The sequence below is a fragment of the Heptranchias perlo genome, chromosome 17 (genome assembly GCF_035084215.1).
Source record: "Heptranchias perlo isolate sHepPer1 chromosome 17, sHepPer1.hap1, whole genome shotgun sequence".
Classification (NCBI taxonomy): Eukaryota; Metazoa; Chordata; class Chondrichthyes; order Hexanchiformes; family Hexanchidae; genus Heptranchias; species Heptranchias perlo.
Window position 1 is genome coordinate 15,428,481 of NC_090341.1, and position 19,782 is coordinate 15,448,262.

At 39.9% G+C, this 19,782-nt stretch overlaps 1 protein-coding gene across 1 annotated transcript in view; it reads right to left on the reverse strand.

Moving 5' to 3' along the window:
• Nucleotides 1-297: 297 nt before the first annotated feature.
• Nucleotides 298-19,782, reverse strand: part of LOC137334384 (kelch domain-containing protein 8B-like) — a 63,246-nt gene continuing 43,761 nt past the window's right edge. Inside the window, exons 6-7 of the mRNA XM_067999100.1 lie at nt 8,403-8,504; nt 298-731 (exon numbers count right to left, since the gene is read on the reverse strand). Coding sequence (XP_067855201.1) covers nt 535-731; nt 8,403-8,504 — 299 coding nt within the window. The 3' untranslated portion in view covers nt 298-534. The remainder of the gene's footprint in view (nt 732-8,402; nt 8,505-19,782) is intronic.

Below are 19,782 nucleotides of genomic sequence, written 5' to 3' on the forward strand. Positions count from 1 at the left end.
TTCAAATTTTTAGAGCTTACCCTTTGGAAGGAGGATAATACCTATTGCTGTGCTGGATGCAAGGGAACACCACCAATACAGTGGGATTTTCCTTCCCAAGTTTTCCTTCTATTAACAAAGTATCTACTTGCACTTGGTCGATAGAATAATGGATTGGATATAATCTGTTCAGCCTACCTTGAATTCTTTGTGTTACTAACACATTGTTGAAAGTTTGTATCACAATTAGTAAAATGATCTGTGAGACCTTTACATTTACTTTCTATTCTGTCTAAAAGTTGTATCAGTATCCTATAATTCCATGGTTTACTACATTGGGTTTGAACCAGTACTAAACTAGTTCTAAGAGAAAACATAACCCTTGTGTTTAAATGTTTCTCATGTGTCTTTGTATCACAAAAGTTATTTTAATAGCTTTCACTGACAACACTGACATTCTTTACCAGAATCAAACAACACTAATAGGACCAAGAAGCCTATAATTCTTAAGTAATTATTGATCCACACCGCTACTGCTTCAGAGTTTCTCAGTGTTCAGATGCTCTCTCGGTCACACAGGGCCTCCACAGCATTACTGGGTCCCTGTGCCACACCACCGATCACAAAGAGCATGTTATCAATTTGGAGGCTGGCACAAGAGCAGCGTGGGGCGTTCATTGCAGGTAGACTCTCCCATTTCCTCTTGGTTGGATTGAACCCTTCCACTGACCCGAGTGGCGCTGGCTGATTTCCTGCAATTCAAATGAAATGGAACAAAATAAGGACTGAGTTGTTTAACCATTTAAAAATTACTTGAAATTTGGATGGTATGGTCCAACATCAATTCTGAGCTCCATGTACAGTACCCTCATGGTGCACTTCTATTCCATTATATGTCAAGGTGCAGTTTCACAATAACGTAGGGGCACCCAACATCACTGCTTTCAATATCACTCAAATTTCACCATATGTAACTTTGTGTCCTTAGTGAAATTACTCAATTTTCAATATCTGCCATCTCTTCAACCTCCACATTCCAAACAGCTTCAATCTAACGTAAAGAACATTCTCAGCAAGTGGGCGACAAGTAGCAATTCCTGATCTTGCAAATAGATCAGGAATTCCCATATTCTCCTAGCAGGAAGTAGTGGTATCAGCAGCTGTAGCTGGAATCAGCGGAGGAAAGATCATCAAGTCCAGTTCTGGTTGCCAAGAAACAAGGGAGACATTCAAGTGTTGAAAGCAGTGTAGAGAAGAGCCATGAGGAAAAGGTCTGAGTTATGAGGAGAGACTGGAGAGAACTGGGCTTTTCAGCCTGGAAAGGAAGCACCAGAGAGGTGACCTTATAGAGGTATACAAGATAGTTAATGATATGGAAAAAGTAAATCCAGAATATTATTTTAAATTGCAAGAGTATGACAAGGGGGCACAGGATCAAACTACTAAGAGATACACTTAAGATTGATATCAGAAGGTTCTGCTTCAAACAAAGAGTAATCAACACATAGAATGGACTTCCAGATAGAGTAGTGGAGGCGAAAACCCTGGAATCATTTAAGAAGCAATTAGATCCTGCTATGGGGTTGATGTAGGGTTGTTCTGGATGAATTAATTAAGATGGGCTGAATCAGCTTCCTCATCTGTAATTATCTTATTATCGAGGAGTGAGCGTGCCTCTGTGAGCTAAGGAACAAAGATTGGAGGGGAAAATGTCTCTGAACTGAAGAGGGCATTGGAGGGAGAGAGTGCTTCCCTTCGATTGCTCAGCTGATAGAGCAGAGAATTGTAGTGGAAAGCAAAGCATCCTTAGGTCACTGGTTCTTAAAGCAACATATATGCAATGTTCCTATAATGGGGAGTAAATGAAGTTTAGGTAAAGAGCAGCCATGATCTAACTGAATGGTGGACCAGGCTCCAGGGGCTGAATGGCCTCCTCCTGTGCTTCTGTGAACTGGGGGATGGGGAGAGAGAGAACCCTGTCAACTGGGATGTGAACAGTACCTCTGTAAACTGGAAGGAGAGGAGAGTGTGGAGGGATTAGAGAGGTAAGAGGGGGATAATGCATCTGTCAGCTAAGCTATTAGAGGGTGAGTGCTTCTGTGAACGGGGTTGGGGGGGGGGTAAAGCTTTGTGAAGTGCAGGCTGATTGAAGAGCAGATGCCTCTCTGAACCAGCAGAGGTTGTTATAGGGAAGACAGCCTCTGTAAACTGGGGAATATTATAAGGGAGTGCGATTGTGAAGGTGAGAATTCAGGTAGCTTTTGGGAAAGTGATGGTCTGGTTGTTTATGGATGATCACAATTGTCTCTTACTTTGCCTTAATTTTTTTTTAAGATAAAAAAAATCAATTGTGAAGTAAAATAGTGTTTAAAATTAGCTAGAATGCAAAATATTTAATGTAAAATTCCAAATTTACCAGGAATTTCCACAAGAAATATAAGCACCAGGGGATATTTGGAAGGAGTTTACAGCTCTGTATTACATATTAGAATCATAGAATCATAGAAGTTTACAACATGGAAACAGGCCCTTCGGCCCAACATGTCCATGTCGCCCAGTTTATACCACTAAGCTAGTCCCAGTTGCCTGCACTTGGCCCATATCCCTCTATACCCATCTTACCCATGTAACTGTCCAAATGCTTTTTAAAAGACAAAATTGTACCCGCCTCTACTACTGCCTCTGGCAGCTCGTTCCAGACACTCACCACCCTTTGAGTGAAAAAATTTCCCCTCTGGACCCTTTTGTATCTCTCCCCTCTCACCTTAAATCTATGCCCCCTTGTTATCGACTCCCCTACCTTTGGGAAAAGATTTTGACTATCTACCTTATCTATGCCCCTCATTATTTTATAGACTTCTATAAGATCACCCCTAAATCTCCTACTCTCCAGGGAAAAAAGTCTCAGTCTATCCAACCTCTCCCTATAAGTCAAACCATCAAGTCCCGGTAGCATCCTAGTAAATCTTCTTCATACACACAGATTTATTATATTATTCTTACATTCTTTTAACAGCAAATGAATGTCACACTCTATGCTGCTGGGTGAGATGCACAAGAAGTGACAATGTGAGAGAGAGGAGAGTGTTTTATTAGGTAACATGGCAAGAATAGCTTTTTATGGGTTATAAAGTGAAAGTGAATTAACAACTAATCTTAATTCTTTGGGGAAGATTTCCCTCACAAAATGTGGAACTCTTTTGCAATATTAGTAAGGAACAAACTAATGCGATTGCAATGTGAGTAAAAAATCATTTAAAAATTGCATATATCCCAATTTATTATTCCATTTTCACCCTCAGATTTAAAATCAGCTCAAAATCAGTATGCGTTTCCCTCGTTCTTATCTGTGCTGAATCTAATGACATGATCACTAGTAGTTTCCATCATCTTCTAGACATGAGAAGGACTCAAGAGACATAACTGCATTCATATTCAAGTCCAATTTTTCTTCTTCATGTGCCTTCATTACCCTCATCTTTGAGCTGAACTTTCAGGCAATAAACAGTAAATGTTGGAAATACACAACAGCTCCGTCAACATCTGTAAAGAGAAAAAAATAGGTTTTGGGTGTAGACCCTTCATCAGAACTGGAAACTGGGAGAAAAGCAAGTTCCTTTCTGAGTCTGAACAAAACGAAGAGAGAAGAGTAGCAGGTAAAAGTTGAGTGTGAAGCATACTCATTAGTCTCCCAATTTCCAGTTCTGATGAAGGATCTACACCCAAAATGTTAACGCATCTTTTCAGATGCTGAAGGACCTCCTGCATATTTGCAGTATTTTCACTTTGTTTTGATTTCTAATATTTGCAGTTTTTGCTATCTTTCAGTTTTCAGGAATATGTATCACGTCTGCCTCTGTCACTTATCGGCAAAAATTCCAACATATAAATAAGGGCCTTAAATCAATGGCCCTTCCAACACATTCCTGCCATGTTGCACAGGAATCGGAAATTAGGCTGAAATCCAGGTCCCGGCTTTCCACGCTAGTATTTACCTCTGTCTGTCCCAAACATGGTTCCACATGTCAGAAGGGGTATATCCTGGGGACAGAACGCTCAGGTCTGAGGTTTCCTCATCCCAATCTGGTGGAACATGCAGTGGACCAGTACACCAAGTGAGGCCAGGCATACTAGACTACCGCTGGTAAAACTTATCCCCCTCCTTGTAGTGGCCTGGGCCCCTGAAAAGTTTAAAAGCAATTGGTGTATTTTTAGCCTCTTATAGAGGAAGCCAATAAGATATTTAAAAGATGTTTCTGGAGGGACAGGCAAGGACTCCTCCTCCCACAGATTGCTGACCCTCCCTGGGTATTTTTCAAAACCTCATCTAAAGAAAGAGATAGAGTCCATAGGGTTCATCGCCTGTTTCAGAGGATACTTTTCTTGTCAAATTTAATTATGGTGCTGAGCTTCCAAAGTCTGATGGCCTTTGTATTATTTATGAAACAGACAAATTCAGCAAGGTGTAAAATTAGCAGCAGTGTTTGGACATGGAAATGATTTAAGCATCTTGTGTTCAATTTGGAGCCAACCACAGTCACACAAACTGCTCCAAATATGATATGTAAAAAGTAACTGTTTGGATGACAAAACACAACACAGAGCCCTCCGAAAACAGGCATACATGTCAAGCGCGGAGATCCTGCTTATAAGAGATTAACGACAGAGATGGAAGATTCATAAGGTAACAGACAGACTGGAAAAGATCACAATTTATGCCTGAAATACTTTCCTAGTTGCGTAAATAACAGTTACCATCAAATGCAAAATATAACTATATGAATCGAAGCTTCGAAATAGATATATGTCAGGTATATCAATACATTTGGTCCATGCTGATGGCATGAGAGTTTGAGGCACTTGATATATCCATTTTTTCCATTAATCATCCTCACTTAAGATGCAAACTCATGCTAGGGCACTGATGTGACAACAGTCCTTGAATATCTCATCCAAATTCTTCAGTCACGAGCTTAGACAGTAGATGTTGGCAGGCCTTTCAAATATGGTACATTGGTGACTGTATCGGTGCCACTTCCTGCTCTCACCCCGAACTGCAAAATTTCATCAACTTTGCTTCCAATTTCCACCCTTCCCTCACCTTCACATGGTCCATCTTCAACTCTTCCCTTCCTCGATTTCTCTATCTCCATCTCTGGGGATAGGGTGTCAACCAATATCTACTATAAGCCCACCGACTCTCGTAGCTACCTTGAATACAGTTCCTCCCACCGCACTTCCTGTAAGGACTCTATTCCCTCCTCCCAGTTTCTCCATCGCATCTGTTCTGACTATGACACCTTCCACACCAGTGTTTCTGATAAGTCTTCCTTTTTCCTCAGTGGAAGATTCCCCTCCATTGTAGTTGACAGGGCCCTCAAACGTGTCAGTCTCATTTCCTGCACTTCTGCCCTTATCCCTTCCCCTCCCTCCCAGAACCATGATAGGGTCCCCCTGGTCCTCACCTTCCACCCATCAGCTTCCACATTCAACATATCATCCTTCACCATTTCCATCACCTCCAGCGCGATGCCACCACCAAACAGCTCCTCCCCTCCCCTTTCAGCATTCCGCCGGGACCGTTCCCTCCACGACACCCTGGTCCACTCTTCCATCACCTCCACCCGCTCTCCTTCCCATGGCACCTTCCCATGTGAGCGCAGAAGATGCAACATCTGCCCTTTTACCTCCTCCCTTCCCACCATCCAGAGCTCCAAACACTCCTTCCAGATGAAACAGTGATTTAGTGTACTGTATTTGCTGCTCACAACGCAGTATCCTCTACATTGGGGAGATCAAATGCAGATTGGGCAATCGCTTTGCTGGACACCTGCGCTCAGTTTGCAAGTGTGACCCTGACCTGCCGGTCGCTTGCCATTTTAATTCCCTGTCCCACTCCCACTCTGACCTCGGCCTCTTACACTATTCCAATGAAGCTCAACGGAAGTTTGAGGAACAGCACCTCATCTTTCAATTAGGCACTTTACAACCTTCTGGACTCAACATTGATTTCAATAACTTCAGATCATAAACACTGCTCCCGTTTTTCGGACAGCAGATGCTGGTAATGGTTCTGATGTTGCCATTTACAGCTCCTCTAGACCCATCTTTTGTTTCTTTACTTGTCCCATGTGGGGTTCAAAACTCCTTTAACAAAAGACATTTGAAGGAAAGGGTTAACTGTATCCCTTTTAAACAAAGACAATTGAAAACCTGCAAATGCAGTAATGTTGTAAACTTTGTTCTCACAAATCCTGTTTTCCCTCAATGACGCTGACGGCATTGGAAAATTATGAGTTTCAGGATTAAGGACATTGTACTGTGGATAGATACCTAGATTATTAAATAAATAAGCTAGATGGATCATATTGAGCTTAAAGTGTTGTCAGGCTTTCAAAACACATAGGTTTTTGGAAACACAAGCATTTCAACACAGCAGGGGGTAATGTAAGAAAAGGCAACATGGGCATACATCAAAGGCTTCAGATCGGGAAAGCAATGACAGATGTGAAAAGGCAGTGGCCCTCTCATTCCAAACTGGTAATCTGTTCAAAGAACTGGGATTTGTAAAACATCAAATAGTATTGCACCCAGCAATGGTATAAGGAATGGATTTGAAGCCAGTGAAGCAATCAAAATTGGAGATGCCAGGACATGTCTGTGCATAGAAACGACAGGGACTATCTCTACATGAAAGTCCATAAACAAGGATAGTAAAGGGGCCTTTTACGTTCCATGGTTCGAGCACATGGTCTTTTCTACATCAAAGGGTCTCCAGTCACATGATCAAAACCTAATCTGTCAATCATTGAGATATGATAATGATTGAGGCACAGCAATAGGGAGCGATTGGACAAAAAGAATCATGCTCCCCAATCCTACGTCCTATTGGTTAAAAACAATTTAAAAAGACGACTTTGAGAGAAGAACAGCCTCTTCACCACATGGCAGTCACACTGCAGTCGAACATCACACAAGAGGAGAACCTTAGGGACTGAAGAGCTGATCAACTTTCAGGCCCGATGAGCAAAAGCCCTGTTTTAAGGTTGTATATGTATTAATAATTCATACACACATCAGGCAAATCATTAAGTCATTACATAATAACGTTGTGAATTATTAAGTGTATAATGGGATTTTATAAATCATAAACACACTTACAAAGATGCATTTACAGATTTGCTTACTTCATGCACTATTGTCATTTACTTTTCCACTTTACTTTAATTTTGAAGTTTGCCGATGACACGAAACTCAGAAATATAGTAAACAATATGGAAGATAGTAACAGACTTCAGGATGACATAGACAGACTGGTGAAATGAATAGACACGTGGCAGATGAAATTTAATGCAGAGAAGTGTGAAGTGATACATTTTGGTAGGAAGAATGAGGAAAGGCAACATAAACTAAATGATACAATTTTAAAGGGAGTGGAGGAACAGAGAGACCTTGGGTGTATGTACATAAATCTTTGAAGGTGGCAGTACAAGTTGAGAAGGCTATTTAAAAAGCATATGGGATCCTGGGCTTTATTAATAGACATATAAAGTACAAAAGCAAGGAAGTTATACTAAACCTTTATAAAACACTGGTTAGGCCTCAGCTGGAGCATTGTGTTCAATTCTGGGTACCACACTTTAGGAAAGATATCAACACATTAGAGAGGGTGTAGAAGAGATTTACTAGAATGGTACCAGGGATGAGGGACTTCAGTTATGTGGAGAGACTGGAAAAGCTGGGGTTGTTCTCCTTAGAACAGAGAAGATTAAGGGGACATGTGATAGATGTGTTCAAAATCATGAACGGTTTGATAGAGTAAAAAAGGAGAAACTGTTTCCAGTGGCAGAAGGGTCGATAACCAGAGGACACAGATTTAAGGTGATCGGCAAAAGAGCCAGAGGCGACATGAGGAAACATTTTTTTACGCAGTGAGTTGTAGTGATCTGGAATGCACTGCCTGAAAGGGTGGTGGAAACAGATTCAGTAGTAACTTTCAACAGGGAATTGGATAAATACTTGAAGGAAAAAAAAAATACAGGGCTGCGAGGAAAGAGCAGCGGAGTGAGACTAATTGTATAGCTCTTTCAAAGAGCCGGCACAGGCACGATGGGCCGAATGGCCACCTTCTGTGCTGTACCATACTATGAAACTATTTCCATTCTGGATCTTTTTTTAGCACCCCTTACTTTAACTTTATACTTTTTTTCAGTATCCTTCTTTTGTTGACCTCAAATCTTTTAAAACTTTGTTTTATTTTATACCATAGATCTTTTCCTACTGATTTAACCATTTAAAGTTAGGGATGGATCACGGTGATTGTCCAGCACTAGATCTGCTGATTTTTGCGTCAGTGATAAAATGATGGCTGTCCCTTTCCCATCCTTCTCAGTGAAAACTGTGTCACTCAAAGATGAAGTTACCTAGTCCTCCAGCAGCAATCACTCTTCCTCCAACGTGGCCCACAGAAAAGTCTGCACGTTTCTCTCTCATCCGTGTGGAACGGGACTGCTTAGTCCAATTACCTAAAAATAAACAAGTAAACATTTATTACACTTCAGGAGAGACCAAATGTCAATGAAGCAGAGCGATGATAGTTAGATGTGTGCCCAAATACTGCAATGTTGTTCCTAATGTTGTTTATTGAATGTAATGTGAGATTTCCATCCATCAGTTCCTGACTATTTGACTCCGCAATTTCTCAAAGAGTAAATTATAAACAAATCTCATAGCGCTCCACTGCTTTATTAATATAATCTAAGTAAATGTAAATCAGCCGTCAAACTATTTCTTCCAACAGGATACATCAACATTCAACTTTGCTAAACTATAAGCCTCATTTGAATAGACTTGCAGATCATTGCTCTGAGGCTTTAATTAATATGTCAATTACTCCAGACCGTACACTCTTAATAGTCTGGTCTTTTAAACAAAAATAAATAATCTCCACATCACGGTATGTGAAGACATCAAATTTCCTAAAATAATTTTAATAATAAATTACCCTCTTCATTTATCATCTAGATATTTCTTACAGGGTTTTTACATCCTTAAACCTAGATAAGGATGCTTAAATTCCTTCAAGTATTCGGAAATGGTGTTACACCGGGTTATGAACAATTGTTTCAGATGTTAATTGCTCCAAACCTCCAACAGCAATCACTCTTCCAATGTACTCCATAGGTCTCACAGGTGGAGGCTGGGGGGGTAGGGTGCATGGGAAGAGCCCTGGGAAGCAGAGGCCCAGACTTTGCTTGTGGGCCCAGGGGAGCGCAATGGGTTCAAGCCCTTTAGCATTCCACAACACTGGGTTACTTTTGACATTCATTCATTGTATATAGGTTACTGGACTTGGATTAGGTGGCAAATGCTCTTTCTATGGGTTCTTTTAGGATTGAGGTCTGTGATCACTGGTTGTGTATTTGGTGCTGATGGTTCTTTTGTTGAGGATCTCTTAGTGGTTGTTAAATAACTACCTGAGTACTAAAGACAGGGACACGGCAGAAATGCAACTCATTAAATTATAAGAGAAGGTACATGTAGTGACAGTCATAATCAATAATAGCACCAAAATGGCCGGTTAAGGGGTCTGCTGGAAATACACAATATGGAACAACAATGGCAACAGGAGAAGTAGCATTAGGAGTAGAAAAGATAGGAAGATTAACTGTGTATGTTGTTGTGGAGGTGGCACTGATAAGTTTTACTGTGTTGAGGAGACAAAATTAAGGGAGTGGGTTTCCACAGTGACTCCTGGCACTTCCAAGACAAGGGTTAAAATCCAGCTCAAATTGATAAAATTAAATTATTCTCTTCCAGTAGTGATAACAGCACCTAGAAAAATGTGTTTGGGCTGCCTAAATCCGGCCCATGTGGATACAAGTTCACGGGAAAATACTATTCATAATTCAGCATCAACTATTAGGTCTAGTTGATAGAGGTAATAAAGAAAGCTGGTATATTAAATGGATCGATTACACTGCTGCCGCGTGAGTGCTTTTCTAAGTTTGGGTTAAGGAATGTTGTTGGAGGTAGCTTTATCCTATATCTCTCCCATGTTAGTGTTTGATACTAACACCGGGTGCAAAAAAGTGGGAAAGTGTTCCACTCCCCAGCACTGACCTTCACGAGTACAAAATTCATCCAATAAATTCAAAATAGATAAGGTAAAGAGAAGAATCTTTATGTTCAGAGAATGAGAGAGGTTGGTAGGAAAAGCAGAATGTCCCATCAATGCTGTTACTGCTAATTAGGGTAATCACTAGTTTTATATTTATTTATCAATTTTGGAGGTATAACAAAAAATATTCCAGGCCCCAATGTTCAACACTCTCAGTACATTCTTGACTAAAATTCGATGAGCTGTAAGTGGTATTGAAAGCATTACAGTCAATTAGCTCCAAATAAAAATGACGTGTTGTTTTTCTCAGAACTGAGACTTCAGAGCTCAGCATTTTCAAAATACTGTTTTGAAGTTACTGGTATGTTGCATGGATTCCTCAACGTGAAGCTTCAGACGTTTGCCCTCACAGCTATGTGAGGTCGTACACCTCACAAGCCACAACTGAGTGTCTGCAGAATGCTCAATGTGAGGTTATGCACTTTGGCAGGAAAAATCGGAGAGCAAGTTATTATCTTAATGGCGAGAAACTGGAAAGTACTGCAGTACAAAGGAATCTGGGGGTCCTAGTGCAAGAAAATCAAAAGGTTAGTATGCAGGTGCAGCAGGTGATCAAGAAGGCCAACGGAATGTTGGCTTTTATTGCTAGGGGGATAGAATATAAAAACAGGGAGGTATTGCTGCAGTTATATAAGGTATTGGTGAGACCGCACCTGGAATACTGCATACAGTTTTGGTCTCCATACTTAAGAAAAGACATACTTGCTCTCGAGGCAGTACAAAGAAGGTTCACTCGGTTAATCCCGGGGATGAGGGGGTGGACATATGAGGAGAGGTTGAGTAGATTGGGACTCTACTCATTGGAGTTCAGAAGAATGAGAGGCGATCTTATTGAAACATATAAGATTGTGAAGGGTCTTGATCGGGTGGATGCGGTAAGGATGTTCCCAAGGTTGGGTGAAACTAGAACTAGGGGGCATAATCTTAAAATAAGGGGCTGCTCTTTCAAAACTGAGATGAGGAGAAACTTCTTCACTCAGAGGGTAGTAGGTCTGTGGAATTTGCTGCCCCAGGAAGCTGTGGAAGCTACATCATTAAATAAATTTAAAACAGAAATAGACAGTTTCCTAGAAGTAAAGGGAATTAGGGGTTACGGGGAGCGGGCAGGAAATTGGACATGAATTTAGATTTGAGGTTAGGATCAGATCAGCCATGATCTTATTGAATGGCGGAGCAGGCTCGAGGGGCCGATTGGCCTACTCCGGCTCCTATTTCTTATGTTCTTATGTCCTTATCACTGCTGTGAAGAGCTTTGGGACATCTTGAGGATGTGAAAGGCACCATACAAATTCAAGTTCTTTCTTTCTATCCGTCTTTGGTGTTTTGAGCTGGATTTAGATAGAGGTGGGTTTTTTTCATATCGACATATACAAAAGTACCAATTGTATCTCTGTATCACCCGACTGGAGAGACACTACACAATAAAATGGCAATAAGGAGGTTGCAAATTACAATAATCATATTCAGTTCTAATGGAAATGATATTAACGTTTAGCTAATTAATGCTGGCATTGAAACCTGCACTGCAGCAAACCTGGACGCTTGCTATCATTCACGCTGCAGCTTGTTTTAAACATTCCATTTAATTTATTGATAATATGAACACAAAGGAATGTCAGTCAGAAGAATATTCCAATGTCTACAGATCCTGAAAAGTTAATATTGGAAGATGGGGAAGTAAGGCTGCTCTTTTACTCCAATAGGTTAATGTAATTGTGCCCATTATTCCTTTGTGAAGGTTACCATGGAAATTGAGTCATGAATTTTATCTAAGAGCCTAAAAGATTGATAGCATTTCCCATTGCAGGGATCCTGCTTTTATCTGCTTTTATCAGCTGCTTTTCAGAATAAAGTCAATCACATGGCAACTCAGTCACAGACAGAGTACGCCACATCTAAGGAAAAGATGCATACTTAAGATACTATTAGAAATTAAAATACTTAGGATGATCTAGGCCCCAGTGTCTGCCGTAAGTGGGCTATTGTGAGTTGTGCTGATTGGAGGTGAGATATTACCCTGCAGAGATGATGGTTTGAGTCATGCACAGTGCAGCTCTTAGCAGTTGGAGGATGGTGATTGGTGTTGTGCTGCTTTAAAAGGAACAAAAATAAATGAGATTAAAAAAATGATATTGCTAGATTTTCTTAAGAACTGGGAATCAGAAAATCAAGGGATAAGAAAAGGTTGCAAAGTATGGAAATAAGGATAATTTCAGCTATCCTGCACTCCCAGTACAGAGACTCACTAGACTGGAGATGGGTCAGAGATAGGGCTACAACACTTTAGCACTAACTCTCTGGTTTCACTCTCACGTGAGGCTCCAAGTTAACCTTGGAGATTATGATGCCTACATCAAAAATCTATGTGAAGACCTATATGAAGTTATCCAAGTCATGAGAGGATTAGTCACTTTGGGTTTCCACTACAAACTTGGCCAATTCTAACGGACACTCTGCATTATGTTTCTGCATTTGTTACATTTCCTTCCTCTGCAGTCTCTCTACTTCTACCTCAAGTCAGTCAAGTCTGAATGAAAACAGCTCATTTGTCACCAAAGGGATTTCATTGAGTCAGCCACAGTGCATCTTTCCTGCTTCGCTAAACATCTCTACAATAGCACTTATTGTTACTAAAGAGCTCCCTAGCCAGAACTCCCATCTTAAACAAATTAAGCATTTTTGTCTGATATATTATGTTATTGGCTTTTGTTTTTTCTCTTGTCACTGTACCCACAAACAAGGTTTATTTACAATAAATGGCCCAGACTGCTTGTTAATCACCAACCCCGGAACAGATGATGGAGCTGATTTTCACTCAGTGGGCTGTTCACCTTGAGAAATCATGGGTGAAGAATTGTAGGCAGGGTGCCAGTTATTTCCCAATATGCATGACTGGGGCTTCCTACCAGCAGCAAAAACTCAGAAAATTAACCCCAATAAGTCTGCTATAGCTAGTAGGGTAACATAGATATGTAAATGCTCTAAATTGTAATCCTGTTTACCTGCTTGCTGTGTTCATGTTTTCAAAGTGCTGTTACTAACAGGTGACAATTGGATTGTTCCAGCAGCTATTAGTTGGGAGCTCATCTTAGATGAGGGGATGTCTCACAGTTCATACTAAGTGTTTGGAATAAATTAATCCATACTCAGAATAAGGCCAAGTCGTTAAATTCAAATGCAAGTATTCTGTGGGTCTTTTTAAGCATATTTTTGATTAACAGCATCATTTGAGTGTGATACATTTTTAACTTCCTCTCTGAGTGCTGCACTCTGAGGTGCTGTCTTTCGGATGATACGTTAAACCAAGGCCTCGTCTGCCCTCTCAGGTGGTTGTAAAAGATCCCATAGCACTATTTCAAAGAAGAGCAGGGGAGTTCTCCCCGGTGTCTTGGCCAACATTTATCCCTCAACCAAAATCACAAAAGCAGATTATCTGGTCATTATCATATTGCTGTCTGTGGGAGTTTGCTGTACGCAAATTGGCTGCCATGTCTTCTACATTACAACAGTGATTACACTTGAAAAGTACTTCATTAGCTGTAAAGCACTTTAGGACGACCTGAAGTCATGAAAGGCGCTATGTAAATGCAAGTTCTTTCTTCTGGTCAATCTTTAAAGGTTTTTGAAAGTATATCCTGGGCTGACTTGATCTGTCAGCAGCCCTTTTGAAGCCGTCAGAGAAAGAGATTTAGGCAGCAGATTCCTCAGAACGAACTGCCAAATAAGATTGTGGTCTGTGACCTTTCTTCAGGTCCAGTTTTACAGTTTTAGCACAGGAGACATGACCATGTGTCATAGTCTATATTCTGAGGAACTGCTGAGCCTATAAATCTGCTGTAGTGTTTGCAACTATTCACTTATTTATTTACTATTTAGTAAATATGTGTGGTATTTTACAGCCCAAGCTACAGTCTGACTGAGTGTTTATTCTAATGCCTTCCAAGTCCAGGAATCTTGTGGGGGCATATGATATATTCAATAAGCTGTAATACAGTGATGAGGGTTTCTGTTTTTGGTACAATTATCTAGGTATTGGGTAGGTAAAGGCACACTCTGGATCATAGGGAAAGAGTGCTTGCTTGTAAGAGTGGACTTTGGTGCTGAACCTGAGGAAAATATCTGAGGTAAAAGTCCAAAAGTGTAACACTCCCCTTCGTACTCAAAAGATAGTATAGTTCTTCCATCAATTCCCTTCTTTAAGCTAACAATTTCTCTGTTGTTCTTGTTTTTGTGTTTTCTCTTGCACACAACACAGACAAACTTAAATAAGATATTCAGCCATTCAGAACAAATTATAAAATAACCAACCAATGCAAGATTTCATATGAACATACAAAAATGACAGACAGGTAAAGACCAACTGGTCCCTCTAGCCTGTCTCATATAGTTGTGATGCCTTGTGCATCACGATACAGAAGCTCCCTACCCACCCAGAGCCATGAGACTACCAGGAAGGTAGAAGGCAAACTAGATAGACCACGGTCTTTTTTCATCAAGCAATTCCTATGTTCCTATGAAAGAAGAGTGCAAGATATATGTTTTCCACCTACTTGCTCTTGTATTATAGTAAGTTAACGGCATAGTGTTCAGAAATGTGTTTATGGATTGTGTTTCCTTTTGACAATTCATTATCATCTCTGAAAATAGCATCACTAATTCATCTGAACATGTACATAACATTTGTTTCTATTGTATTTATTAAAATCTTTCATTGTAGAGATTGTGAATTTTAAATGTGAATATAGGCAGGAAATTAGAAAGCCCTGCTAATTTGAGGTCTCGTATGGTTTTCCCACTTGCATGAAACAAGTACTTGGATTCCCTGAAATTCGCTGGGAAAATATGTAATTGGATCTTGTATTTTCATAGCTAATTTTAGTCTGTAGACATAAATCTCTGGAGTTACTTGAAGGCTTTTTTAAAATCTTAGCTGAGTGAAAGGCAAAAAATATGGCAGGACAGTGAGATATTAGAGAGGGTAGAGAAAGAGAGAAAAGAGCATGGAGGACATCAAGGTGCAGTAATTACGTGAAACAGTAATTGAGGTTTGGAGAGAGAGAGAGAGAGAGGGAGAGAGAGAGAGATGCAACAAGATAATGTATTGCAAATGTAGGGGAAAAGTCTAATCATGGTAATAGAGCAATGCATTTTCATCCAAAAAAAAGTCACTATATTGTCAAATGAACATTTTAAATCATTTCTCAAAACCAATTTTATGTGTGAATACTCCATTCGAATTTAATTTCCCAAGAGATTTTAACCGTGGTCCCGATCTGAGTTAAAAATCATACCGTACTTATTTGATTGATGGATAGCTTGTACAAAATATGTTAAAATTCACAATCCTGAAGTTGCTTGATATTTCAATGTGCTAAGATGCCATGTAAATGCAAGCATTATTTATCCAAATATTTTCTTTGCCTTGTTATTAAGGTATTCAGAACTAGCAGTCAACAATTTCACTATTGTGAATCACAGGATGCAAGAAGCTCAAGACATTATTCAATGCAAGCTGGACAAGTTTTTTAGTTCTAAATGACTGAAAAGCACTTTATCGCTCTGATAATAACAATACTCTCATGCTCAGATAAGGATGGGGTAACTTTCAACTAGCACCCAAAACGGGTGCAAAATGGGTGGGGCAATCGCGTCACTTGCCCAATGACTTCGGCAAGAGGCAAGAAGCCTTTCAGATATGTGTCTCATTTGAATTTGATGGGCACATTGTCAGCGCAAATTGCCCTTATTGGAGTCACAGCATCCTTCCACATCACAAATTAAATTACCAAAAGAAAGGTCACAACTTCAAAATACAATTTGATATGACTATTATTAAATATTTAGATAATATAAAAATATTTTAACCAATTATAAGACCCTCTGCAGTGGCTATGAATCCCATTGTACTATAGCTCATCTCACAGAGATCAATTGTTCTCCAGCTCTTTTTTTTAAAAAAAATTATCTTACGTCAGTACTTGGGATGGATGTGGGGGTGGCTCGGCCTTACCTCTCGATTGGGCCTCTCAAAATTCAGTCAGGCTAGTTCATTCCTGGCCATCTCTTATGCCACTGGGAAAGACCTGCTGGAATACTGAGCTGTTGGAAAGCTCCATTCACAGCAATGCTTCCTACATAAGTGTCTTTAGGATTTATCCACCAATGAGCAAACTTTCCAAACTGCCAGCTCTGCTAAATTCAAACAGGGTTACCCAGTGGTTAAGAAATATTGAAGAAAAAATGAGTCTAACCGACTATTCCAAGGCCCTAATTTGAAGTAGGTCAAAGGGAATTGTGGGATTCCAAAAGACAAGTGCCACCTCTATCAGGATGCCACCACTAGAATTCCAAAGGATAAATAAAATGACCATAAATAAAATGACAGGGCTTTTTAAAGTAACTTAAATAACAATGAAATATCTGCAGTTGTAAAAGGCAGGCAGTGAACCAGTGGATACCATGTGGTAGTATTTCCCCAGGGGTTCCTCGATCTCGCTCTGTTTACGCCATTTCTCCAGGGTTTCCAGTGAAGTTACAGCAGGAGATTGGGGAAAACCCCCCACGAGAAAATATTGGCAAGCAGGTTGGTCCTCTAGGGTAACCTGGCTGTGAGCTATAGCTCGCCTGAGGCCCAAGGCATCCATTAGCAGAAATATATGTGGAAACAAAACAGAGGGTACTGCAGAAGGATGAGTATAGTGAAACTCTTATCCCTTGCTCATTAGTAGTATGCCTGTGAAAAAATGAAATTCTATTTTTAGTTTGAACTCACTGTTGATGGAACCTTTAATATGTATTGTGTATGTATGAATTCTGTAGTTATCTGGGAGTTAGTGAATTAGCTACTAGGAGAATATATGGAGTGATTAGTTTTAATCCAAAATAAGTAGAATTGTGCATGCGGGGTGCTACAATGACATTTCATCCTGGAGATCAGGGATATATTGTATTTGTAACCCTAATTCAGAAAGATTTCTCCGAGCAATCAAAAAATCTGCCTTTTAAAATGATTAATTTTCTAATTAATTTTTGGATTGTTCCCTTAATTGCCTTCATTTTACGCATTTCAGTAATTCAAGCAATGATTTACCACAGAGACTAATGAACGAGGAGCCTGTTTGTTTAATATTTTCTGCATTGGGCAGTGCATAGATGTTGCAATATATAAACTTGGACCTGTTGTGCTGTACAAACTGTGGATTGAATTGATTCTGGATAGCTTAATTAAAACAAGTGCAATCACTGTGCAAACTCATGTTTGCAGCAATAATGGTGGCTCATTATATAACAAAGACAATAACACATATTGCTTAAAATATTAGCTTAGATTTTCTGTTATACCCAAATGGTTAGATGCAGATTTGAGACCGATTAAATTGGAAGCGTGCTGTGAATATTCAAATAAAGTTCCCACCTGCTTCTCCTAGTTGCTGGGAATTACAGCGCAAGATGGAATGGGCATTAAAATGGGTAAAATTTTGGCAGAATGAAACTGCCCAATTTTGTGATTCTGGCTGTCCGATTTGCACTGGTAAAACAGGCGGTCTGAATTGGAAAATCTAGGCTATTGTGTTCACTTTCAAAAAATGTCAACTCAACTTGCCAGAAATCTCTGTAAACACATTAAAGGGACAGTTAAACGTTGGAAATTAGGCAAAGCAGATATGCAAGTGACATATGCCACCCACCACACCCAGACCTGTCCATTGACAGTACTGGGTCTGGCCGTATTTCATCTCAGCCCTGATCCTCCAATGTTGAACTCAAGTCAGCACATTTGGCTTATCTAGACACTTATGGGTAAATCACAGACAGACAGATCAAATCAACTGCGGAGTGGTCCACAAATAAAACTAAATCCAGGTTATAGACTGTCATACAATTTGGAAATAGGTCAATCATTATGGCTATTGAGAAGACTATTCCATAAAGGATAGAACCAGACGAAATCAACCAACCTACAGAGTGTGAAAATACAATTACGTTAATCAAACAAACAATAAAGTAACAAAGGACAAAACAAGAAATAAATCAGTGAGGCACAACAGAGATTATTTTCTGTTGTAGTTTAATAAACAAAGCTGTCATTTGGAAGTCCATGTATCCATAAAACTGTTTCTACTTTCCACAATTCAACATCAACAGACTGCTAATGTTTTATTCTCAGTTAATGAGATAGTGACAGCAAGAAGTTATTTTTTTTAACCTTTAGTTCCATTAGAATTTGCATGCCTTATTTCCTGCATTTTATTCCCAATTCTACGAATGTCAATTTCTGCATCAGCAAATCTCAGTGAAAAATATCCCTAATCAATGTCTGCATAACTCGAAAAAAAGATAGATTTTCAGGTTATACTTAAAATAGGGTTTATATGAAAGAGTATAGGGCTAATACTATTGCAACTTGCACCCGAACATTTATTCCTTGGGTGCAAAGCATAGGAAGAACAGGGTCTCCAGACCCAGAATTTCTGGGTCTATCCGGAGGTGGGGGTCAGGGGGTGCCTGTGTCTGCTATCGCTACTAGGGGCAGATCGCTAGCGCCCAGCTTGTCCCAGGAGGCCATAAAATGCATCGTTGGTGACTGGCGAGAGTCCTGTAGCGGTCCCCATGCAAACCACTGACTGTGCCAAGTTCAAGCCACAAATAGAAATGAAAATCGGGCGGTTTCTATAACTGGCAGCTGATTCACAGCGGCAGTTTTATGCTGTACTGTTTTTATCCATCTGCAAGGGTTGGATGGATTTGAGGAGACAAGATGCTGCTATTCTCCACATTCAGACAAATAAAAATTCTATATCCACGGATGGTCAAAAGAAATTTACAATAGGATAAATTCCGCTTTTTATTCCTTTATTCTCCAGATGCCCTCTGACAGGAACAGAAGCAGCTGTCAGATATGTGAGTATCTAATAGGAACATGAGAAGGCCATTCAGCCCCTCGAGCCTGTTCCATCATTCAATTAGATCATGGCTTATCTGTACAAGACTGCAACAAAACAAGTATCAACATCTTATGCTGTATCTTGCACTGTAAATACATTCCTGGACTTGCTTCCTGTTTACTAGTAGGAACAAAGATGTAGAACTGCAGTTTCAAGTGAGATGATTTGCATGAACTGTCTGCTCAGTACTAGCAAAGAGGCAAGGCTTGAATTTAGACTTGGATTAACCAGGTGATCACTAAAGCATTAAGCTTTATTGTAATAAACGCAACCCATCAGTCTTAACCCAATTCCAGTCAGTTAATTAATGAATGTCCACTAGCATCAGACACTGAGAGAATTTGTTACCAGTGAGAGGTGTTACAAGTGAGATGAATTCCTCCTATTGTGAACTGTGGTAAACTCTGTAGTCCCTTCAATCAGGCAACCATGGCATTGATGCTGTAGATCCTACAGTGGAATTTTTTCTTGGTTTTGCTGAAGAAATATATTACCAGCAACTGTGAAATAGCATTTTCTGTTGTGACAGAAGACAACAAACTGCAAACAGATCCCAGCACAAGCAGATGCATATATAAAAAGCAACGATGAGGGAACGTGCCAGTCAAAAGTTTTGGAAATCCCCAAGAAAATCTAATTCTACTCACAGGAAGGCAGCTTGTGTTGCTTTCAGGGAGC